Genomic DNA, 26,829 nt, shown 5'->3' on the forward strand with positions numbered 1-26,829 from the left:
TTATTATTACTTTCCTTCTTAATTTACTCCAAAAATCTTAGTTTGATACTTTCAAAGTAGACTGAGGTTTGTTCTTTCAAAACTTATATATCTATTTATTTTATTTAATGACTCATTGTCCTTGTTTTTATGTTTCCTTCAACTTAGTGTTTTAATTATTAAAACATTAAACCATTTATTGAATAATTAAATAATTTTGTAAAGCAGGAGCTTCAAAACGATGGAGTTGGTGCTGGAGAATAGTGAAAAGCTGATTCCTTATTCTTAGTTTGTCTCAATTTGTCTAATGGTAATTACTATAACATCTTTTACCCTGATTGCTTACAATTTAACTATGAAATTATGTAAATTTTAATTTGCAAGCACTCTTGTTTTATACATGTCATGATTTGTGCAAAGGGGTGGCCAAGATCCAATCTTAAGACTCATTAATCTTATATGCATTTTATCCTTACATTATCAAATTTGTTTAGATCTAGGGCTTATTAGAGTTTTGATCAAAATCTTCGATATAAGAAAATTTTATGTTTTGGAAAGAATACTATTGTCTGCTGCTTTGATATGCTTCCACGTGGATGTCTCAATTAAAGTAGTTTTTTTTTTGTTTTTGAAAGGTTTATACTATCATTTATTTTATTTATATAATATAATACATTTTTTAACATTTTTATAATATTTGCTTTCAATAGAGTTTTACAACTAATACTATACAATAGATTTCAATAGGTTTATACTACTGGTCTAATAGACTTTTTTTTAAAAGATGTTATTTTTATATGAGAGAAAAATGTCTATTGATTCAATTTTTTTTTTTGTAAACTATACTTAAACAAACTAAATATTTGTATACGGGGAAAAATTATTATTATTCTAAATATTTTTTATTAAAAAATGGTATACGGGAAAAAATCTTTTATTGATCTAAATTCACTACTACAATTTTAAACTATAATATATAATACTTTTTGGAAGACTGTATGTTTATAATTTCATTCCAACTAAAAAATGTTACATAACATCTTAAAATCAAAAATATTTCCATTAAATCAAAATATTAAATATTAACGAGAACATGAAGTTACAGATCAAAATATTGAATATTAACGGGAACATGAAGTTAATGATCAAAATATTTAATATTAACGAGAACATGAAGTTACTGATCAAAATATTGAATATTAACGGAACCTGAAGTTACTGATTAAACTATTTAATATTAACGCAAAGATGAAGTTACTGATCAAAATATTGAATATTAACGAGAACATAAAGTTACTGATCAAAATATTGAATATTAAAAGGAACATGAAGTAAAAGGAACACAAAGTTACTGATCAAAATATTGAATTTTTTTCAAGGGTAACCAAACATTTTTCTATTAAAAAATATACATCTGAAATAAATGCGTGTCCCATACCAAAACACGTGCATCAAAATATTTTTTTATTAATTATATATTCAATTATTAATTTTCACGGGTAACCAAATATTTTTTATTAAAAAATATACATCTGAAACAAATGCGTGCCCCGTACCAAAATCTGTGCATCAATTTTTTAATATTAATTATACATTCAAGTATTATTTTTTCACGGGTACTTGATATTTTTTTTATAAAAAAATATACATTTGAAACAAATGCGCGTCCTGTACCAGAACCCGTGCATCAAAATATTTTTTTTATTAATTATACATTCAATTATTATTTTTTCACGGGTACCAGACATTTTTCTATTAAAAAAATATACATCTAAAACAAATGCGCGTCCCGTACTAAAACCGTGCAAACGCACGAGTTTGTTACGGGTTTAGAGATAAATTAACATCGATGTAACTCTATCCATTAATAAGCCATTTGTTTTTACAAAAGAATGACAGGAGGAATTAACTTGTCACCTCTTGACTTATACTCTATCTGGTCGCAAATATAAATAATAATTTTCTTTTTATGGTATAACTTTTTTTTATAATTATTACATTCAATATCACTATTTCAAATATATCCCTACGATTTTTTTATATTTTAATATTTGTAACAATTTCGAAAACCAAAAATAGGGGTAAAATTTAAAAGAGTAAGAATTAAATGCATTGAGATATTATTCTTAAATGGTGAATTTTTTTATAAACTTGCTTATATATGAGATCGGAGGGAGTATGTGACACCCCCAATTTGCATGCTTTTATCATTTTACCCTTATTTAAAGTTATCAAATTTAAAAAAAATGTGAGTTTTTATCAAAAAATTTAAAACTACACCGAAAATTTTAAAATAATACCAATAATTTCAAAATTTTCATGAGTTTTTATTAGAAATTTCAAAACTATACTGAAAATTTCAAAATTTCAATGAATTTTTATCGAAAATTTCAAAACTATATTAGAATTTTACGATAGAAACTCATGAAAATTTTACTAGCAATTTTAAAATTTCCAGTAAAAATCTTTGTATTTACTAATTTTTTTGAAATGTATGATTTCAAAATTTTTGAATGAACTACCTTAAATTTTAAATGAACTATTAAAAATTTCGTTCGGCATTTTTTTTTATCATGAATATTTTTGGCATTTTTGCCATTTGAGAGAATATTTATTTATTTTTGTGTATTAATATAAATAAATTATTGATATTTATAAATTATCAATTTTCTAAAAAATAAAATAAATTTAAATTAAAAGTAAATTGAAACAAAACAATTATGTCTAATAATTTTTATAGTGAAATTAATCATTCAACTTTACTTTGAACTTTAGTGATTAGATGTATGAATCAATATCAATGCATATCTAAGTTTATTTTTTTTCTCGATAATTTATCCTGCCACCTTCGCAATTTGATCGAGTACTCCCATATATTTTCATAATATTCATATTACTTTTGTTAAAATTTTGTCGAAAATGTAAAAAATTTGATAATGTATTTAAAAAGTTTGGTATGCATTTTTTACCAATTTTTAAAAATGAATTTAACATACCGAATTTGTTAATAAATCTGATATTTTTGATAATTTTTTATTTTTGAAAAAAAACGTAGTTAATATTCAACAAAAAAAGTTTAATTTTTTTCAAAAAATCCAAATTTTTTTTTCATGTTTCCGGCATATTTGAAAAAAAATAATAAAAATCTCTTTTTTTTTTCAAAAACTTATGATTTGATACCCCATATTTAAAAATTCGATGTAAAAATTTTTGATTTTACACCCGTTTTTTTTTTTTAAAAATAAATAATTTCACACATATTTTTTGGTAAAATGTATGTTTTTTACACTTAATTTTTAAAAATTTATATATATTTTTTAAAAAATGGATAAAAACTCATAGACCTCTTTAATAATCCAACTAAATTTCATTTTTTTTTATAAATCTAATAAACAAGAAAATTTTCAAAAAAGCTTAAATTTTTTAAAATATATTAAAGTAAAAACACTATTTATGTCAAGTGTCAGGTCAAATTATAGTATTATAGAATAAATTATTAATAAAATGAGTTTTTAGTTAGAAAATAAACGGTTTAGATCAAATATTTTAAAAATCGGATTGACCCAGGCGGTTCAAGCTTGAACCGTTATCTAATTCATTTTGGTTTGGATCAATAAATGGTTAGGTCTATGAAATTAAGATAAAATTGCTTCAAGTGCAAAAAAATCAAAATAACTGTAAAATTGTGATCGGTTTTAGTGAACCAGACGGTTCAAAAAATCAAAGATAATTTTTTTTATGTTTTGCTTTATTTTATTTCTTTATTTAAAATAAAAAATTAATTATAGCAAACATTTAAAATTGTATACATAGAAAATAAAGAATAAAATTGAAAGATACAAGACAATGTAAATGTAATAGAAAGAAAAAAAAATGTTTGTGGACACGGAATAACTGATCTTGGTCTTTAAAGAGGTGTGAAAAATTATCCTGAACTTATGACTTTGAATTCAGCAATTAGGACAAATATATACATATTTTTTTTTCAAATAATACATATTTGTAAAATATATACATATTAGTCCTTAACTAATTTTATGATTTGTTACTGGGTCTTACATTGCATTCTTCTTATTTTATAAATTTGTTTATTAATATCGTATTTATTTGAGAATTTTATTTTACAAATTATGAGATAAATTAATTTTATTAAGATATTTAATAATGTATTTATTTATTTTAGTTTAAATTTAATATACTGTTTAACTACGATTAAACCGGTTGAACTATGACTCACATATTTTAACAGTTCTTTCTCCGGTTTGATTTTTAAAACATTAGTTTAGATCTTTATATTAAAAATATCTTAAAATTGTTATTTTTTGTTATAATTGCTAATATATAAAATTATGTAAATAAATTTTAAATTTTGTATTTTTAAATTTTATTTTAATTTTAGAGTTTATTTATAATAGTTTAAAAGTAGTGTACATACATTGTAGTGCAATATTACACGGATAACTGATCATAATCCGTCATAATTGCCATGTTATATCATTATTTTAAAAATAAAATTGTATTTTAGTTTAATATATGTTTCAACACATTCAGTGCATATACTTTTCTCTCTTTATAATATATTTTTTTTTATAATTTCTATTTATTTATTCAATCAAATAACTAAGTTCTTTAAAATAGTCGTGTGTAAATAGTAATACATAAATATATGCATTTAAATATAAAAATATTTTAAATTGACAATTAATCTTACCTATCATACCTAAAAAAATATTTAATCATATTTAAAAAGTATTTATAAATAATTTTTTGTAAATAATTTTATTTTTTAACTATTTGGATTTAACATATTTTGTTTTTCCAATTTTCATTTTAAATACTCATTTTTTTGAATACGAAATAAAAACGAATTTGTTGGGTGAATTCGCGCGGCGGGAAACGTTAACATGGCGGGTGGCAATGTCATTTGATAGCGGCGAAACTTGCAGCGGCGCGTGTGATTCCGCTTCCGGCGACCGTGGCACAGAGTTGTGGAAAACTATCATGCTACTCCTTTGGTGCACATGATTCTTCAATGCGAAATTATACGGTGAAGGGATCGAATCCGAGGGCTTAGAAATGATTTTTGGTTTTTCTCACCAAATTTTGGAGATAAGTAGTTTCATGCTTTCTATTATACAAATCTATTTCCTTGAATTTCAATTTTCTCATTGGCTTTATAGTTAGTTATTTTGGAGAGTCTGTGTAGTGTTTCGTGTTTAGGGTTCTATGTAGAGGTTTTACAAAACGGTTGCGGCCGCGCTACGGTCGTGTATAGGCTTTCGCGATTTCGGTTAGTAGACGTGTCGCGACACTGATTGCAGCAGTCGTCGCGAGTGTGAATTAGTCCCAATTTGTTCTTTTAACATACAAAAGATTAATTTGGTTTTGTAATTCAAAAACATCAATGTTTGAAATTACTAATATACTTTTGATTGTTGATTAATCTAATTCCATCTAATTTTCTTAATTACTTGTTGGGAGTAAAGAGATGTAGTCATACTTGGTTCAAGAAACTCAAGAAGAAAGTATGGAGTGTGCATCTAAAATTGTAGAAAGGGCGGTCGATGTTGCGTTGGACCTGACTATTCGGCATGTGAGTTACATCTTCTGTTACAAGAAAAATGTTGAGGAGCTATGCAGTTTTGATGAAAAGCTAAGTCTTAAAAGAAAGAGGCTGGTACGTGCAGTAGAAAAAGATAAGAATAATCTGGGAATAACTGAAAGTGATGTTACAGACTGGCTTCGGAAAGTGGATGAAACTAGAACTGAAACAGAGGAGTTTCAAAATGACGAAGGCCACAAGAAGACAAGGTTTTCCAGTGGTTTATTTCATTACTTCAGGAACAGGCATAGACTAGGGAGAAAAGCAAAGAAGATGTTAGACGATGTCAAGTCATTAATAGATGAGTCAAAGTTTGATGGAGTTTCCTATCAGCTAAAGCCAACATCTATGCATGCTGCATTGTGGAATGCTGACTATGTAGAAATTGATTCCCGAGAAGATATGATTGATAGTATAATAAAAGAACTCGAAGATTCTACAGTGAGAATGATTGGAGTGCATGGGCCAGGTGGTGTCGGTAAGAGCACATTAATCAAAGAAATTGCTAAGAAAGCTCAAGTCAAGAAGTTGTTCGATGTGGTAGTTATAGTAGAAATAACGGACAATCCCGACCTTCGAAAAATCCAGGAAGAAATTGCGTACTTGTTAGATTTGAGTTTGGAAGGGGAAGGTGAGAGTGTAAGAGCAGATCGTCTAAGGAGGAGGTTAAAGCAAGAGAGGGAAAACACCCTTGTCGTCATGGATGACCTTTGGGACAGAATAGATTTGAATAAGATAGGGATTCCATTTGATGATGATATGGACGATGATTCAAGTAATATGACAAATGAAGATATGAAGGGTCCTAACATCACAACTGTAAAAAATGGAAAATCTCCTGGTGATTATAAGGGGTGCAAACTTTTGCTAACTTCGAGAGATAAAAAAGTATTGTCTGATAAAATGGACGTCAAGTCAGTTTTCTGTGTGAAGGAATTAGATGATGAGGAATCTCTAATGTTGTTTAAGAAGGTGGCTGGAACACTTGATAAAATGTCCACATTTAAGCAAGAGATTGTTAAGTATTGTGCAGGGTTACCCATGGCAATTGTTGCTGTTGGAAGGGCGTTAAGAAATAAGAGTGAGTCAGTATGGGGAGCCACACTAGAAAAACTTAAAAAAGAGGAGCTGAGTGGGGTGCCGAAATCTATGGAGATTTCTATAAGGATGGGTTATGATCATCTAGAAAGCGAGGAGATTCGGTCCATTTTTTTACTTTGTGCTCAAATGGGTCATCAAGAATTAATTATGGACTTGGTGAAGTATTGCTTTGGTTTGGGTATACTCGAAGGGGTTCATACACTAAGGGGAGCACGTGATAGAGTATATACATCAATCCAAAAGCTAAAAGACTTGAGTTTGATGTTGGATGGTAGTTCCAATGATCATTTCAAAATGCATGACATGGTTAAAGATGCTGCTTTGTCTATAGCACACAAGGAGCAAAATGTATTTGCTTTGAGAAATAGCAAATTAGATGACTGGCCAGACAAGGATGAACTCGAAAGGTGTACTGCTATCTCTATACGCAACTGTGATATCATTGACGAGCTTCCTAAAGTCATGCATTGTCCTCACCTTAAATTCCTCCACATTGACAGTAATGATCCTTCTTTGGTAATACCTGAGAATTTTTTTGAAGGAATGGAAAAACTCAGGGTATTAGTATTGACGGGTTTTCATTTACCATGCTTACCGTCTTCAATTAAATGCCTATTAAACCTCAGAATGCTTTGTTTGGAGCGGTGTGTTCTAGTTGACAACTTATCCCTTGTAGGAGAGCTAAAAAAGTTAAGAATTCTCAGCTTTTCTGGATCTCAAATTGAAAGCTTGCCAACTGAGTTAGAACACTTAGATAAGCTACAGTTATTTGACATCAGCGAATGTTCCATTACGAACGTGGCTCAGCCTAATTTCATTTCAAGGTTGACTTGTTTGGAAGAGTTATATATAAGAAAGAGCTTGATCAAAATGAAGGTAGATGGAGAGCCAAACCAAAGTCAAATTTCATTCCTTTCTCAGTTAAAACATTTGCATCAATTGAGAGTTATAGACTTACGCATCCCGAGTATTACAGTTTTGCCCAGGGACTTGTTCTTTGACAGATTAACTGATTTCAAAATTATGATTGGAGACTTCAAGATGCTTTCACCTGGAGATTTCAGGATGCCAAATAAGTATGTAGCGTTAAGATCATTGGCATTGCAGCTGACAGACGGTGCTGATATTCACTCCCAAAAAGGGATAAAGTTGTTGTTCAAAAGAGTTGAAAATTTGTTGTTGGGAGAGCTAAATGGTGTTCAAAATGCTTTTTATGAGTTGAATTTGGATGGATTTCCAGATCTTAAACATTTATCCATCATAAATAACGATAGTATTGAATATATCGTTAACTCAATGGAGCTATTTCATCCTCAGAATGTTTTTCTCAATTTGGAATCTTTATGCCTCTACAGACTGAAGAACATAAAGATGTTGTGTTATACTCCAATTACTGACGTCTCATTTGCTAAATTAAAAATCATCAAGGTCAAGATGTGTACCCAGTTGAAGTTTCTCTTCTCCTCTTACATGGTTAATTTTTTTGTTTGTCTAGAAACAATTGATGTTTCTGAATGTGATACTGTGGAGGAGATTGTTTTTAAGGAAGGGCAAGAAAATTTTAATAAGATTGAGTTTCATAAGCTACGCTCTTTGAAACTACAATCGTTACCATCATTTACTAGTTTTTACACCGGTGTTGAGACGTCCTCTGTAGAAGAGCAAACAACAAAAAGGGGTCACCTAGAAATTACTGTTGCAGAAGATGATCGCAGTGTTGTGGAACCCCTTTGTCTCTTTGGCGAATTGGTATGATATTGCATAATATTCCTCTAGTTGTAGTTAATTTGTGATCATTTGTTTCAGTTGTTGCAAATATAATAACTGTGTGTGCTCTTGCAGATTGAAATTCGAAATCTGGAGAGTTTGAAATTATCCTCAATCAAAAGCGAAAAGATATGGAGAGACAAGCCTCTGTCAAATTTCTGCTTTCAAAACTTAATAAAATTAACTGTGAAAGAATGCTATAACTTAAAATACTTATGTTCAATGTCAGTGGCTAGCAATTTTAAGAAATTGAAAGGCCTTTTTATAAGTGATTGTTTGATGATGGAGAAGATTTTTATCACTGAAGGAGACAGTGTGGACAAGGTATGTAAAGTGTAAAGTTTTGTAGTTGACTCAATTTATGTATACAGTTGTGCATTTTTTGTCGAGTACTTGAATTGATTACATTATGGCTTTTATGTATCAAAATGCAGGTCTGCATCTTTCCTAAGTTGGAGGAAATGTACCTAATCAAACTAAATAAATTGACAGACATATGTCAAGTTGAAGTTGGTGGCGATTCCTTTTCTAGTCTCATATCTGTGCATATTGAAGGATGTGAAAAACTTAACAAGATTTTTCCAAGTCACGTGACAGGATGGTTTGGGAGTTTAGACAGCTTGAAGGTTATTGATTGCATGTCAGTGGAAGTGATTTTTGAAATAAAAAGTTTTCAACAAATAGATGCACCTATGGTCACAAACCTGCAGCTTATTTTGGTAGACCAACTCCCAAACCTAAAGCAAGTATGGGACAGTGATCCAGAAGGAATTCTTAGCTTCAAAAATCTGCGGATTATAGAGGCTACAGACTGTGATAAACTAAGCTATCTCTTACCAGCTTCTGTGGCCAAAGATCTAAAAAGGCTTGAAGGCATTTTAGTAAATATTTGTAAAGGAATGGAGGAAATTGTTGCTTGGCATGATGGACCACAAGCTCGATTAGTATTTCCTGAAATAACCTTCATGAAACTGTATGGCCTGCCAAATGTGAAGTGTTTCTATAAGGGTGGACATATAGAATGTCCAAACTTGAAGCAGTTGTCTGTGGACCTTTGTGAAAAGCTGGACGTGTTTACAACAGAAACCACAAATGAAGAAAGACAAGCAGTTTTCTTAGCTGAAAAGGTAAGGAACCATTAACTGCTATTTGTTCCAACTCATAAGAATTACATTATTGAAATAAACATTAAGAGAGAAAAAAAATGCTCATTCTCAAAAAAATAACTTCGCAAAAAATGTTAAGTCTGTTATCTAAGAAAAATGTTTGGTCAATATTGTGTTTCTTTTCATTCTGATTTCTCATATAAAAATACACGATTATTTCCTAAACTGTCATATGTACATTTACAACTAATTATGCTAATTAAGAGAATAACTATTACAAATAAATGTGCAATCTCAACAGGATTATTTATAATAATTAGTTAATTATTGTCAATGATTCTGTTGACACCCCCCTCAAATTGATGCTGGTAAATCTACAAGCATAAATTTGCCAAGTAAAAAATTGTGTCGCTGACGTGTCAATGTTTTAGTGAAAATGCCAGCTATCAATGTCTGACAACAGGACATTCAATGTCACGATCAATATGCTTGATTATCAATGTTTTGCATCAACCACAACTGAAGATAAAAACTGGGTTTGGCATTGTTAGAAATATAGCTAGAGTATAAAGGAAGAGAGAGAAAGTGGATCTATTTTCATAACAGAATTCTGAATTGGTTACAACAATGAATCAGGCTGAGTTATATAGCTCAAGCCTCACTGTGCTGACTCAGCACAGTGTTGTTACAATACTACCATCTCTATAATATGTGTATACTCTAATAGCTCCCCTCCCAAGTCACCCCTGACCTAGGGTTGTCTTATCAAGAGCCTGCAACTTGCTTTTGAGTTGAACAAATTTGAGAGTGGAGAGGGGCTTGGTAAGTAAATCTGCATACTAGTCAAAGCCAGGAATATGTTTCACAACCAAGCTTTTTCTCAACACTTTTTCTCTTAAGAAAAAGATGTCTAGTTCCATATGCTTGGTCCTAGCATGTAGAATAGGATTGTGTGAGAGGGATACCGTGCTAAGGTTGTCATAGAGAAGAACAAGTGTAGTAAAGGACATTTTTAGCTCACTAAGCTGAATCCACAAAACTTCTGCAGCTGAATTGGCAAGACTCCGGTATTCAGCCTCTGTGCTAGATCTTGCTACCAGGGTCTGTTTCTTAGGCCACTAGGAAACAAGATTAGGCCCAAGAAAAATACAGGAACCTGAGGTGGATTTTCTGTCATCAGAATCCGCATCCCAGTCAGCATCAGAAAAAGCTGTAATAGAGAGAGGAACTTGAGTGTTAGCTGCCTGGAGATGTAGCCCATGGTGAAGAGACCCTTTAAGGTACCTGAGAATCCTTTTAACAGCAGCCCATAGGGGTAGGTACACCATTAGCCTCACTAAGATTGGATTTCACCAGCAGATCTTTGAGATACTTAGTCTGAGCTAAAAACAAAGACCCATCCTTCAAATGAGACACTTCAATACCCAGAAAATACTCCAAAGCTCCTAGCTGTTTGAGGGAAAACTGAGAGTGCAGTTTATTGACCAGTTCTTGGATATGCACGGCAGAATTACCAGTTACAATAAATTCATCCACATATACTAGCATAATAATAGTATATGAGGATGTGACAAGAGTAAAAAGAGATGGATCACATTTGCTAGAAGAAAAGCCAAACCCCTTTAGGGCTGAAGTCAGTTTCTCAAACCAAGCTCTAGGGGCCTGTTTAAGTCCATCAATAGCCTTGTTCAGTCTGCATACCAAGGAAGCATCACTAGTGGATTCAAAACCAAGGGGCTGCTGCATATATACTTCCTCCTCAAGTGTGCCATTGAGAAAGACATTGTTCACATCCAATTGTGTGATATGCCACCTCTTGGAGATAGCTATGGTGAGGACTATTCTGACTGTTACAGGCTTGACAACAGGTGACAATGTCTCAGTAAAATCAAAGCCCTGTTGCTGATGGAAGCCCTTGGCTACCAGTCTAGCTTTGTGCCATAGATTGTAAGTAGACACACAGGCAAGTGCTGAAGTAGATACAGAACCACTAGTGTTATGATTTATTGAAGGCAAGTGTTGGAAAGGAGCAAAGGAGTACATACCATCTTTATTCACCAAACCCTGCAGCAGCACTTCATTGGCCTGTGTTTTTACAAAACACTTACCAGCATGAAACTCAAAATAAACACAATTATCCTTGTCAAACTTGCTGACAGACATGAGATTTTTAGTGATAGCTGGCACAAGCAATAGGTTATTAAGTGTAAGAGTGGTGTGTGTGCAGAGGTGAAGTAAAAGTAGTTGAGCCAATAGAGGTTATAGGGAGTCCATGCCCATTGCCAAGCAAGACCTGATCAGTACCAGGAAGTGTCATGCTCTCAGACAGATAGTTAGCATTGTTGGTGACATGATGAGTTGCTCCTGAGCCAGAATACCAGACTTGAGATAATTGAGCAGCTACAACCAAGGTAGTCAAGCACGGGATCTTAAGTAAGATCAAATGACCTGTGAAAGATCGTAAAAATAGAATCATAGCACAACACTTAAGATCTTACCAAAGGGCAAAATGGTAAATTCACATAGACAAAAACATGAAAATTACTCCCTCTGGTCCCATTTATAAGAAAAAATTCTCTTTTTAGATACATTGAATAAATAATGTATTTGGACAGTATATTGTCCAAATACATTATTTATTCAATGTATCTAAAAAGAGAATCTTTTCTTATAAATGGGACCAGAGGTAGTATAATACATGAACAAGATAACCTATAAATCACAACATTCAACTAATTTAATTAATAAGCTCAAAAGATCAAACTCAAAATAAGTAACTCAAAATGGGGATGATAACAAAGGGCAATTAATGAAGCACTTTCAGCAGTTGACGAAGCATTTTGTGATTCTTTATTTGAAGTCATTACAGTGGGCAAAATCGTGGGAGGAAGAAGATGAACACGAAATGGGGATGATAACACAGGGAGAAGAACAAAGATGATAGCAGGGGGAGAAGAATGGTGAAAAGTTTCTGTTTTTCGTGGAAGGAGAGAAGTATCGTATGATGAAGATGCTGCAGCCGTTTTGCGTTTTTAATTTTAGGGTTAAGAAAAACAAAACTTAAGACAAAAAAACCGGGTTCACTTTAAAAATCCGATCCGGTTAGAAAGCCCAACAAAACAGGCCCAACACTATGGTTTTTACGATCTTACTTAAAAGATCTCGATCTTGACTACAAAAGCACACGAAAAAGATTTCTGCAAGATCTTAGCACTAAAAGGCAATAAATGATCTAAGATCTTACGATCCTACGACCCAGATCTCGATCTTGACTCTGCAGCAACAACATCTGTACCTGCACCAGTAAAATAGGCCTGTGGTTGCTGGCTGGACTGGTCTTGCAGGAAAGCCTGGTGGGGGTCCTCTCAGAGCTGGGGCAAGCCACTGATTAGGAGAGGGAGCAGTCCACTGTGGTTGAGCATGCATAGGACCAGCACTTTGGGTCCACTGATTCTAGTTCTCGCACCGAGGACGGGGCACCTGAGCTTGTGATAACACATTAGGCATATTGTTGTATGTCTCTGATAGCACATACTAGCATCATGCCCTATCTTATAGCAAATTTGGCACGGAATTTTGAATCTACCACCAGATCGACCACCTCTGCCCCTATATGATCCACGTCCACCACAAAAACCTCCAAATGAGTCACCATAGCCAGTCTCATGACCATAGGTAGCTTGGACTTAAGGATCTTGAGCTGTCTGTGCCGCATCAGCCATCACTGGTTGATAACACATTGTATAAGCAGATCATTGGATCTTTGAAGTATCTCTGCAACAGAAGACTTGACATTTGTCATAGTGTTGGATTGGGTGAGTAGATTCGTGGAGAAACCAAGGCTATGTCATCTACTTGCAGCAAAAAGAATCCTAAGATACATCAAAGGCACATCAGATCATAAAGTGCTAATGCCTCATCAAACAACCAGAATTAGAGCAAGGATATGTGGTTACTTAGACTCAGATTTGAGTGGTGATCAAGATGACATGAAAAGCACATCTGGCTACCTGTTCATGCTTGGGTCAGCACTAGTTTCTTGGAGTTCAAAGAAGCAAGGGGTTGTTGCTTTATCCTCATGTGAAGAAGAGTATGTTGCAACCTCTTATGCAACATGTCAAGCACTTTGGTTAGACATGTTGCTTGAAGAATTGAACATTGGAACGGATGGAGAAGACCCGGTTGGAACGGGTGTAGCAGGTACATCAGCTGGAACAACAGTTCTATCAGTTACCTGTGCTACTACATGCATCTCTTCACGCCGCTCGGATGCATGTTGTGCAGTCCTCCCATGTATAATGCGGTCTGGATGGTCGGCCATAATGTCTGCATTCTGATACAAATAAAATCGAGTTAGATACTATGTAGTTATAACAAGAAAAGAATGAAAAAAAATTAAATATTTGCTCTTCCGTAGATGCATCTACGGAAGTACCTTACTTTTCAAAAAATTGGGTTTCTTCCGTAGCTGCATCTACGGAATGACCCAACATTCCATTCTTCCGTAGATGCATTTACGGAAGGTTCTGAAACCTCAAAAACGCAACAATGGCGTCTGGTCACTGTTGCAGAGGGTTAAAAACTCCATTTTGGTGGCCTGATAGTCCGTTTTATACATCAAACAGTTCCTACATTGTCTCAAACTATATTTCTAAATCTATCCAATCATTTCCACACCTAAAATTTAAATTCTAACTCTATTTTACAAATACTCTAAAATAAATCGAAACGTCGAAAACTTACCGATTAAATTGAGTTTGAAAGTTGTTGGAATGTGTTGGTAGTTGATGTTGACGTTATCGGCCGAACTCGAGAGAAAGAAAACAAGTTTTGTGGAAGTTTGATATTTGAGTTTTGGAGAGTTTGGATTTTGGAAATGAGAAAAGTGAAGAATGAGGGAGAGGAAGAGTCTGACGCGAATATAACATCAAATGCTTCCGTACATACAGTTACGGAAGCTTTCGTATGTACATCTACGGAACAAAACAACGTTAAACAAAAAAAGGGTGCTTCTAGAGGTTCATCTACATAAGCAGGTGGCATTTTAGGCAACTCGCATGGTGGGTGAGAGGTTCAAGGAGTGGGGTAAGATATTCTCTTTATTAGAGGGTACAATGGGAAGATTAAATATAAAATTGCATTGGTAATTGTTGAAATACGAGAGACTAAGAGACATTTGAATAAACCGTGTGTTTTGTAAAGCACTACGGAGACTTTATTATATATAGAGAGATTACAACTAATTATATGATATAATCGATGTGGAACTATTCTATATACAAATATTATTAACACTATATATTTACAAATATCAACACTCCCCCTCAAGCTTGAGCATATAAGTCAAATGCACCAAGCTTGCCACATATATAATTAGTTCTGGGACTTCGTAAAGATTTTGTAAACACATCTGCTAATTGATCATTGGAGTTGACAAAGCTTGTGACAATGTCGCCTGATTCAATCTTCTCTGTGACAAAGTGACAGTCTATCTCAATATGTTTGGTCCTCTCATGGAAGACTGGATTTGAAGCAATATGCAATGCAACTTGATTATCACAAACAAGTGTCATTGGTCTTGCTTCTTCAATTTGAAGTTCTTTGAGCAACTGTTTTAACCAAATGAGTTCACATGTTGCCATTGCCATGACCCTATACTCTGCCTCGGCGCTTGATCTTGCAACTACATTTTGTTTCTTACTTTTCCAAGATATAAGGTTTCCTCCAACAAGTACACAATACCCAGAGGTGGATCGTCTATCAATGGGTGACCCTGCCCAATCAGCATCGGAGTATCCAACTATCCGAGTATGTCCTTTATCTTCATACACGAGGCCTTTTCCCGGAGCACGTTTGATGTATCTCAGAATTCGGACAACAGCATCCATGTGTTCCTGGCAAGGAGAATTTAAGAACTGGCTTACCACACTAACTGCAAAAGAAATGTTCGGACGAGTGACTGTGAGATAATTCAACTTTCCAACCAATCTCCTATACCTTCCCGAGTCAGATAGGGGCTCCCCCTGATTGGGTAGGAGTTTGACACTTGGATCCATAGGAGTATCAGCTGTTTTAGCGTTCAACAAACCTGTTTCTTCCAAAATATCCATAGCATATTTCCGCTGAGAAATCACCAAACCATCTTTAGATTGGGCTACCTCAATACCCAAGAAATAGCGGAGTTTACCAAGATCTTTTGTCTGAAATTGATTCGAGAGATGTTGTTTTAACTGGAGTATTCCCTGCTGATCACTGCCAGTTAGGACAATATCATCCACATATACAATAAGATAGACACACCCTTGGGTAGAGTGACGATAAAACACAGAATGATCAGCTTCACTACGGACCATACTAAACTGTTGTACGACAGTGCTGAATCTGCCAAACCAAGCTCTCGGAGATTGCTTAAGACCATAAAGAGACCTGTGTAGCCTACAAACCATATCTGAGGACTCCCCCTGAGCAACAAATCCAGGTGGTTGCTCCATATATACTTCCTCTTCAAGATCACCATGTAAAAAAGCATTTTTGATGTCAAGTTGATGAAGAGGCCAATGTCGAATGGCTGCAATGGCTAGAAGAAGTCTAACAGATGCCATCTTGGCTACAGGCGAGAAGGTATCACTATAATCCAACCCAAAAATCTGAGTGTATCCTTTGGCTACCAAGCGAGCCTTAAATCGATCAATCTTACCATCTGGACCAACCTTCACTGTATAAAGCCAACGACAACCTACTAAAGATTTTCCAGGGGGTAGAGGGACCAGTTCCCAAGTACCACTGCTTTGAAGAGCACACATTTCGTCAATCATTGCTTGCCTCCACTCAGGGTGAGATAATGCTTCACCTGGAGTGTTAGGAATAGAAACAGAAGACAAAGAAGACAAACAAGCATACTGCAGAGGAGAAAGACGATGATAACATAAATCAATATAATGTGGAGAAGGATTTCGTGTTTGACGTTTACCTTTTCGAAGGGCAATCGGAAGATCAGACTCAGGTTGCGGGATCGGATCCAATGATGGCGAAGGCGTCAGAGGAGAGTCTGCAATGACCTCAGGGACATGTACTGTCTCAGGGATAGGTACTACCTCAGGGATAGGTGTGACAGACGTGGGTTGACGACGCTGATATGTTTGAAGTGGGCGAGAAGTGGGGGGGTCAACCGTAGGGCTAGAGTGATGATGGATAATGGGAAATGGGACTTCCGGAAGAGGTGTGGGAGTACTATCCTAAAGGGGTTCCGGAGTTACTTGGCTGGACTCGAAATATGGAACAGACTCGAAGAAAGTAACATCGGCCGATACGAGGTATCGTTGTAGAGTATGTGAGTAGCAACGATAACCTTTTTGGGATCGATGATAACCAAGAAAGACACACTTTAGTGATCAAGCTGATAGTTTATCAAGACCAGGAGAGAGATTGTGTACAAAACATGTGGACCCGAAGATTCGGGGAGGAATTGGGTGAAGTGGGGAATCGGGAAAAATGATTGAATGAGGGATTCTATTGTTAAGGACTGATGAGGGCATGCGATTTATAAGGTAACATGCCGTTAGCACAACATCCCCCCAAAACCGAAGTGGAACGTTACCATGGAGAAGTAGGGTCCGAGTAGTTTCTACGAGATGCCGATTTTTGCGTTCGGCTACCCCGTTTTGTTGAGGTGTATGAGGACAAGATGTTTGGTGGAGAATACCATTGCCGGACATAAAAGTTTGAAATTGTTGGGATAAGTATTCACGAGCATTATCACTTCTTAAGGTACGAATAGACACACCAAATTGAGTTTTTATTTCTTTATAAATTTTTTCAAAAATAGAGAATAATTCAGATCTATTTTTCATTAAAAATAACCACGTGCAACGTGAAAAATCATCAATAAAGGTGACAAAATACCTAGACTCAAGTGTAGAGACAGTACACGAGGGACCCCAAACATCAGAGTGAACTAAAGCAAAAGGGGATGAAGCTCGTTTATTGACTCGATTTGGAAATTGACTACGAGTGTGTTTCCCTAACTGACACGACTCACAATGTAAATTAGACACCTTCGATAAACTTGGCACCAACTTCTGTAGTTTAGGAAGACTAGGATGACCTAACTGAGCATGGATAGTGAGTGGGGAATCTTTGGCTGAGCATGCCTGAGATGACACTGAGAGGTAATAAAGGCCTTGAGACTCACATCCGACGCCAATCGTCCGTCCCGAATTCCGATCCTGTAGGGTAACATTACTATTGCTCCCACTTATAAGGACATGTTCAGGCCATATATTTTCCGATGTGGGACTCTTAACACACCCCCTCACGCCCAGGAATAGACAGCTGGAGCGTGGAAATAAAAGGTGGGTGGCCCGATAGCGGAAACCATAGAAGGTGGCCCACCGGATCTTAAACGAGGCTCTGATACCATGTTGAAATACGAGAGACTAAGAGACATTTGAATAAACCGTGTGTTTTGTAAAGCACTACGGAGGCTTTATTATATATAGAGAGATTACAACTAATTATATGATATAGTCGATGTGGGACTATTCTATATACAAATATTATTAACACTATATATTTACAAATATCAACAGTAATCTAAAGTGACAAGTATTTTGGGATTTTTTTTTTTAAATGTGACAATTATTTTGAAACAGAGAGAGTAATAAAGAGAATTTCACCACTTAAAAAAAATGCTATCAACACGCGATATAATGTTATAGCATACTCTTTTTATATGTACATTGTACACTACTCCCTCCGTCTCAAAATAAAAGTCGTTTAAGGTTGTTACACACAGATTAAGAAAAGTAATGATTGAGTCAATAAAGGTAACATTTTTACAAAATTATCCTTAATTACTATTGGTTGATATACATTGTCATATCTTGAAAAGAGTGTAGATAAGGGATAATATTGGTATAAATTAATCAATGTTGCATTGAAAAAGCAAAAAGACTATTATTTTGAGACAACTTTTTAAAGCTAGAAAGACACTTATTTTGAGCCAGAGGGAGTATCATTTAATGAAATTCACGTAGATCTCACTAAATCATGTGAGACCTATGGATAGATTCTATTCATTAACAGTTTTTTTTTTTTCGAGATTTTATATTTTTAATCAAAATAATCAGGAAAGAAACATATAAAAAGGATTGGTAATTTATCTCTTCTTAGCTGTATAACAGTATTTTTTCCTCCTACTTAGCACCTTTATTTCATCTTCCTCTAGGTAATCTCCAACTTAGAGTTTATGGAAACTGGCCCAAAGGAATCATATTGGTTACAGAGCAACAATTGGAAGTACCGAATGGACCGTATAAAAGAGCTTGGCTTGCATTCAATGAGGAGTATTGAGCTTATCTACTGGTTTCTGGACAGAATGCCTAATCTGGAAAGGTTTAACTTGCTTTTCTCTCACTATATGCTTGAAGGGTTAGTGCCAAGTGGAAACATTGTACCACAAGAAAGATTGGGAACTGTATTACAGCTCAAGACATTGACTTTGTGGCATTCAGAGATAAAGGATCTAGGACTTGACCGAGACCCACTTCTACAAAGACTTGAGCATTTGCTCATAAGTCACTGCAACAATTTGGTCAATTTAGCATCTTCCTCACTATATTTGTCTCACTTAACATATTTGGAAGTAGACTCTTGTTATGGATTGATGAATTTTATGGCAGTCTCAACAGCTAAAAGCATGGTTCAACTTGCAACATTGAAGGTAATCCAATGTAAAGTACAGGAAATAGTAACCAATGAAGGAGATGAAGAAGATGGAGTGATTGAAATTGTATTTAGCAAATTGGTTTATGTAGAGCTAGTGAGATTAAAGGACCTTACAAGTTTCTGCAGCTACAAGAACTGTGAATTTAAGTTTCCATCATTGGAAAGATTGATTGTGAGAGAATGCCCCAAGATGGAAACATTCACCAAGGGCCATACAACAGCACCAAAGCTACAAAATATACTTGTCATTGAAGGAGAAGAAGAGGGGAAACAGTATTGGGAAGGTGACTTGAATATCACTATACAGAAAATTTTCAAAGACAAGGTACTTATTCATTAAATACCAGATCCTCTCATCTTAAATGTTTACTCTTTAATCAAAATAGTATCAATTCCATTTATATATAATCATACTCTAAACATTGTAGTCATATTATTTATTTATAAATAATTTAGCTGATTAAATATTTGAGTTTTAATTCATATCACCTTCTTTTTCCTGGTAATGTTTCTTACATTTTTTTCTTTATTCATTTAATTTTACAGATTTCTTTCGAAAACACAGAGAAGCTGAACCTTATTAATTATCCTGAATTATTAGAACAAGTATGGCATTGCAGTGACTTGGTACAAAAGTACATGTTTCGCAATTTGACATCCTTGGAGGTATCAGAATGCAATAATCTAGTACACATAATTCCATCTCATTTATTGCCTTGCTTTGAAAATTTGGAAGAGTTAGAAGTAAGGAATTGCAGTGCAGTGAATGTCATATTTAATTTAAATGACACAAAGGTCACAAAAACTTTAAGAAAATTTCGCTTGAAAAAGTTGTCATTATCTCATCTACCAAACCTGGAGCATGTATGGGACAAAGATCCTGAAGGAAATTTTGGCCTTCAAGTGCTACAAGAAATGCGTGTTAACAGTTGTGATACCCTTAAATACTTGTTTCCTGCATCGGTGGCTAAAGATCTTACTAGACTCGAGGTGCTTATTGTATATTACTGTGAAAAGTTGGTGGAAATATTTTCGAGCGATGAAATACCCGCAGAAGGAGCAACAAAAGAGTTTCCTCGTCTGACTACATTACTCCTAACAGATTTGCCAGTGCTCAAAGTCTTTTATCCTGGTTTACATAAGCTAGAATGGCCTGTGCTAAAAGATTTGAGTGTATATCATTGTAACTTGCAGTTGCTCAAATGTCAAGAAGATCAACCAGAGGAGCAGCCGCTTATTCCAATTGAAAAGGTACTTCTTACAACTTGGTCTATAAGGCCGTTAAAAACAGTTTAACTTGCCCTAGATGATAATAATACCAAAGTATACCTAACCTAGCAGCATCAAATTGAGGAACCTGTAGCTGGATCATCTATCAATGGATTCTATTCTTATTTTTCTTTTTTATTTAGTTGATGATATTGAAACAATAAATTTAATTCCTAAAGCTCTTCAATCATCATTATTCAATTCTTCTATGCTTTAACTTATATTTGTTGTTCAGTGATGGACTAATAATTAAAATATATATAATCTTATAAGAATAGGCGAACACTCTGTTACCCTTAAATTTAGTTGGGTACCGGTACTTTCGTCCAATGAAACAATGATATTCAATGTCATGTTTTAATACTCTAAAATAAATTAAAATTTTAAATTTATTTACATTAAAGATACCGGTACGCAATCAAAACTCATGGGTACTAAAGAATTTCCCTAATAATTATGACATAACAAGTTTTAGATAGTTATTGAATTTTAAATATTTAATTCTATATTTAAAATAAGTTAGAATAATAATGCAAGTGTGAGCAAGTGGGGAAATAATCCCACATTGGAAAGGAATGTGGTGACTAGAGAATATATAAGTGAGAGAACCCATTCACCTATCACCTTAAGATTTTAGGTAGACAAGTGGTGTGTCTCTCACAAAGATGCCTAATTCTACACTATATCATCAATGCTCCCTAGTAAAAAACTCCTCTCAACATGATATCAGAGAAGAGTTTGTTTTTATATAAGTTGTATTTGTTTGTAATTTCCTTATTTGTTTTTCCACCTTGGCTATCCAGATCCCCAATATGGAGACTTTATCATTTGATATTGGAGGTACCATGGTTAAATGGAAGCTAGGCTCTTGGGAATTGCAACTTCAACATCTGCAACGCTTTCAAGAAGAGTCAGATAGTGTTCTATATGGGTTCATTTGCATGTTACCTGCTATAGGAAAGCTTGGTTTGCACGATGGTTCACTGGAAGAGATGTTCTGTGCTGAAAGACCTAATGCTGTTTACACAAGAATTCTCTCAAAACTAAATGAAATATGGCTATCGAATTTGGGTAATCTCAACTCCATTGGTTTAGAGCACTCTTGGCTACACCCCATTCCTGAAAATCTCCAAACATTAAAAGTCAGTTCTTGTGATCGTTTAGTAAACCTGGTACCACACACGGTATCTTTGTCCAACCTTACACATTTGAATGTAAACAACTGTAAAGGAATGCTATATCTGTTCACATCCTCAACAGCCAAAAGTTTGAGCCAACTCAAAGTGATGGAGATAAAGTCGTGTGAATCAATGCAAGAGATAGTGTCCACAGAGGGGGTTGAGTCACATACAGATGGGGAAATAATATTTGAGCACCTCCACACTTTGCTTCTAAAAAATTTAGGAAAGTTAAGGTGCTTTTACCCTGGAAAATTGGCCTTATGCTTTCCATCCTTGAAGAATGTGTCATTGATTTACTGCAACTTGATGAAAACTTTCAGTCCAGTCAACGAAGTAGGTACAGCCATATTGTCTTCTGGAGTAACTTTTGAAAAAGAAAAAACACCACTGTGGGAAGGTGATCTGAATTCTACAATACTCAAGAGGTTTGAGGAAACGGTATGTACATAACCAATAACTAACATATATATACACCCTTTTGTTTTTGTTTGCTTATGAAAATATATTATTACAATTTACTAAGGGTGCATTTGTTTCACGGCTAGAAATTTTATTCCCAGGTTACATTTATAAACTTCTACATTTGTTACAAGATTAGAAAAATTAATTCCCAAAAATAAAATATTTCCAGCAATAAAATAACTGCCACTTACCATGATTTAATTCCCGAGAAAATGGATGGGAATAAAAGGTTCTCATGAAGAAGGTAATAAATTTTAAATAACTACCCGTATGTCCATCCTTACAAATAATTTCCAGAAATCTAACATTCATTAACCAAATACAATTTTTCAAACAAATTTTTTATCTATTGGTCATATTGGTTATTTCTTTTATAAATTCTGGTTTAAGTGTTTTGGACTTAATATTAAGGAATTGGAATAGCATTTACTATTTTATAATAATTACTTTATAAATGAAGGACATCCTAATGTTGTTGGCAAGAGTTGCCATGCCTTTGTCAGTCCATTGGCAAGGACTGATGAGTTGTCTTCCAGTTAGGTGAATTAATATGGTTGTCGCACATGCATTCTCTTGATAAAAAACATATTATTAAGAAAAAAGAAGAATTGTTTATTCAAAGTCCCATAATCATCAAGGTTGTCTGTCATATTCAAGCACTAGTAATTTATATTATTTTGAGAAGAAAAATCCACTTAAAGATTGTCCTAAAGAAGTTTTCTAAATTATTGGTTGAAAAAGAACAAACCTCATCAAAATGCTATTGTATAATATATTTTGAACAAATATATTGATGAGTTAAAACAACAGTCAATTAAACTTCAAGTTTTGTACCCTTATTCTTTTTAATAACCGAGTAGGTTTAGTTCCAGCACTAAAATCAAGCATTCTCATCACTTGAAATGAAAGTCCTAATTAAGATATTAATAAGTGAGTTACCAAAGCAAAGAATGTGATGAAAATAATTCTGAAGTATTTCAATACAGAAAAGTTATCTTTAAACTGCATGTATTAAGTTGTTATAATCAATACAATAATTCAAATCCCCTAAACTTGGTATAATTACAACCTTATGAAAAGTCAGATTTAAAATGTAACCTTTTGAACCACTTTAAATGAAAAGCCACCGCTTTGAAGGAAGCAATCCAAAATGCCATTTCTTCTCATTTATCTCATGTTATCTTTGAAAGTGATTGTCAAATTGTAACTAAAGCTATTCACACTAAACATGTAGGTAACTCTGAGTTTAGCCTTATTATTAAGAATATTCAGCATTTGTTGCTTCTCTTTCCGAACTTTGAGGTAAAGTTCATTAAGCGCCAAGCGAATTCGGTCGCCCATACTTTAGCAAAGGCGGCCAATTCTTGGTCTAGACGTAGTTTCTTTAATATGGTACCTCTTTGTATTGATCTTTGTTTAAGGAATGAAAATCGTTAAGTTTGTTTCTGTAAAAAAAAAATGAAAGAAATTTACAATTCTACATCTCAATTCTTATTGACCTTGGTAAATAGTAATTAATTTTTCTACTCTTTTGCATGTGCAGATTTCCGACTATGCAGCAATAGTAACTTTTGTGAATCTCGTAAATCAGCCAATACTTCAGGATATATGGCATCGCTCACTTCCAGTCCCTCACATGTGCTTCAACAATTTGAAGGAATTGATTGTGGATGGGTGCCAATTTTTATTCGAAGTACTACCATTCAATTTACTTCCTTTCTTAACAAAAATAGAAAAGTTGGTAGTTCGAAATTGCAGTTTTGTGAAAACCATATTTGATGTGAAATGTACAACAGAAGACAGAAAAATGACAATTAAGGGACCAGCCCTGATCTCCGCCCCTTTTTCCCTGAAGATATTGACTTTAGAGCAGTTGCCAAATCTGGAGAGTGTATGGAATGAAGATCCTTGTGGAATTCTAACAATAGAACTTCTAAAAATAGTATATGTTGACAAGTGTAACTGCCTTACAAGTTTGTTTCCAGCATCAGTAGCCAAAGATCTTGTGAAACTTGAAGAACTGCATGTGAAACATTGTGAAGAGCTGATTGTTATTGTTGCAGAGAATAATGCAGATCCCAAAGGAACAAATTTGGAGCTTTCTTTCCCTTGTGTGATCTCATTGACACTACTCGAATTGCCAAAGCTCAAGTGTTTTTACTGCTCACTGCATTTTGACACATTGAAGACATCCACATATCAAGAGTCATATTCTGAAGATGAAGTAATCGGTATTGAAGAGGTATCGTTGCTTTACAACTCTCCTTGCTGTAGGATCCTTTATGTTCCTGCAAACCAAACTTAATTTCCTTGTTATTATTATGTGAATGGTATTGACATCAGTTAAGAATCCTACATTGACTAGATATATGACCTAGGTAGTGCATATAAGCATGGTTCTATGCTTGTTAATTGTTAACTATTAACTTCTGTATGTTTTACATATCCACATAAAGTCAATTAGCATACTAACTAGACTATTAATAATGATGTATTCTTGCACGTCATTGTACTTTTAAAATTTTAGTCTTTTTTCTATCGAACTAACTTGTTTGCACATATTTTTGTTGAAATAATTAATCTATCAATAATCATATATCGAGCATCTTTTATCTTGAAAGGTTCATTATCTGTACAAGAGCGGGATCTATAACTTCCCTAAGCTTTCTTTGCTTGATTATTGGTTTCTCTTTGTAGCTTACACCCAACCTTCTGTGTTTGACACTGGGTGAGAAAGAATTGAAGACTATCTCGCGAAGAAACCACTTGCACAAATTAAAAGCTCTTTATTTGGCCTGCTTTCATGTTGAATCAGGAGTATTTCCATATGCATTCTTACAACAGGTGCCCAATATAGAGAAGCTTGTAGTGTTTTGTAGTTCCTTCAAGGAGATTTTCTGCTTTCAAAGACCTGATGTGATCTATACAGAACTCCTATCCCATATGAAAGTATTAATGTTGGAGTTACTTACGGAGCTTGTTTCCATTGGGTTAGAGCACTCTTGGGTTGAACCCTTAATCAAAAATCTAGAAACATTGGAAATAACTAGATGCTTTCGTTTAAGGAACATAGCAGCATCCACCATATGCTTCTCCAATCTGATGCGTTTATTTGTGTCTGACTGCCATGGATTGGTAAATTTGTTCACACCCTCAACAGCCAAAAGTTTGGTTCGACTCAAAACGATGGAGATAATACGTTGTGAATCAATACAAGAGATAGTGTCTAATGAGGGTGATGCATCAGACGAAGATGAAAAAATAGTATTTGAGGAGCTCCAAGGTTTGTGTCTTCAAGATTTACAAGAACTCAAATGCTTTTTTTCTGGGAATTTTACAGTGTGTTTTCCATCCTTGGAGCAAGTATTTGTAATCAACTGCCACAAGATGGAAACTTTCTGTCCAGGTACCGTTAATGCAGACAAGTTGTTAGGAGTTAAGTTTCAGGAGATGTCAGATGCTGTCCTGTTGGACATTGATCTCAACTCTACTATACAGAAGGAGTTTCTGGCACAGGTATTTTTAACTTTTCTTTTTCTTTTTTAAAAGATAGAAACTTTTATGTTTTGAATAACCATCTTTTACCATGTCAGTAATCAAGTCAAAACCATCACATATATAACTAACTTTTTGACAAGGGAAGTTCAATTAAATTTTGGGTTATAGGGTGAGGGTGTATAATCCACATTCGTAATGTATAGGTTTTTTTAAGCAAATAGTATTATATCATGACAAGACAATGAAATATGATTTATAGTGTGTGGCTATTATAGTTTGCAAAACTTATGTTTTTTTTTTATAATTTGACTAGGTGAAGTCCAACTCAGATGTTGCTGCAAAAGAACAGGAAAATGAAAATGAGGTTGATGCTAAAGATAGTTTGTGAAGAGGAACGAAGTTGTCTAGTGGTCATACTATTTTACTTTATTATATTTGGATATATTCAAGTTTACTGTTGTGTGTTTAAGAAAAATAAGTATGCAATTTGTTGATTGCTCTATATATTAATGTAACAATGTGTGTGATTATGTGAGTTATTGGCGTACATGAAGAACAAAGACGACCTATATCAGGGATGATATTGTGTTGTGTGTACTGTTAAACATAAAAAATACTGTGTTCTTGTGTGATATATTGATTTTGTTAGCTTATCCATAATTCTGTCCATTTACTTCAAATTTCAGTTCAACTATTGATGTGATTTAAGGATGTGTTGATGTTAAGAATCGGTTTAAGATTGCAATGACTATTTGACCATTTGGCAGGGAAATTGAAATCGGATGAATTTATATATATATATATATATATATATATATATATATATATATATATATATATATATATATATAATTTGAAATAAGTCTTCAACACTTACTCTTGGAGTAAATATATCCCTCTTTTCTTTGAGTAGATTAATGATAGTCAATGGTTAAGATTTGAAATAAGTCTTCTATACTTACTCTTGGAGTAAATATATTCCTCCATTGATTTTCATTAATCTAACAGTTTTAATTCATCATTTAATCTAATCATTTTTTGAAAATATTTTCTATATAAAAAATTAATTAAAACCGTTAGATTAATGATAATCAATAATTAAGATTTGAAGTAAGTCTTCAACACTTAGTATTAGAGT

The 26,829-nt window shown here is 33.9% G+C and overlaps 1 protein-coding gene across 2 annotated transcripts; it reads left to right on the plus strand.

The window, feature by feature from the left end:
- LOC131616599 (uncharacterized) lies at positions 1 to 26,325 on the plus strand. Of its 2 annotated transcripts, none has more exons than XM_058887964.1 (11): positions 1 to 66; positions 208 to 289; positions 5,466 to 8,431; positions 8,525 to 8,773; positions 8,884 to 9,576; positions 18,782 to 19,606; positions 19,828 to 20,532; positions 21,354 to 22,169; positions 23,737 to 24,435; positions 24,891 to 25,709; positions 26,005 to 26,325. In XM_058887964.1, the coding sequence occupies exons 3-11, from the start codon at positions 5,507 to 5,509 to the stop codon at positions 26,077 to 26,079; spliced, it is 7,806 nt and encodes a 2,601-aa protein (XP_058743947.1). In that variant the 5' UTR covers positions 1 to 66; positions 208 to 289; positions 5,466 to 5,506; the 3' UTR covers positions 26,080 to 26,325. The 2 variants fall into 2 exon arrangements, with proteins under 2 accessions (XP_058743947.1, XP_058743948.1); XM_058887965.1 differs by having other exon boundaries at positions 13 to 66; positions 205 to 289.
- The last annotated feature ends 504 nt before the right edge of the window (positions 26,326 to 26,829 follow it).

The sequence above is a fragment of the Vicia villosa genome, linkage group LG7 (assembly GCF_029867415.1).
Source record: "Vicia villosa cultivar HV-30 ecotype Madison, WI linkage group LG7, Vvil1.0, whole genome shotgun sequence".
In the NCBI taxonomy this organism is placed as follows: Eukaryota; Viridiplantae; Streptophyta; class Magnoliopsida; order Fabales; family Fabaceae; genus Vicia; species Vicia villosa.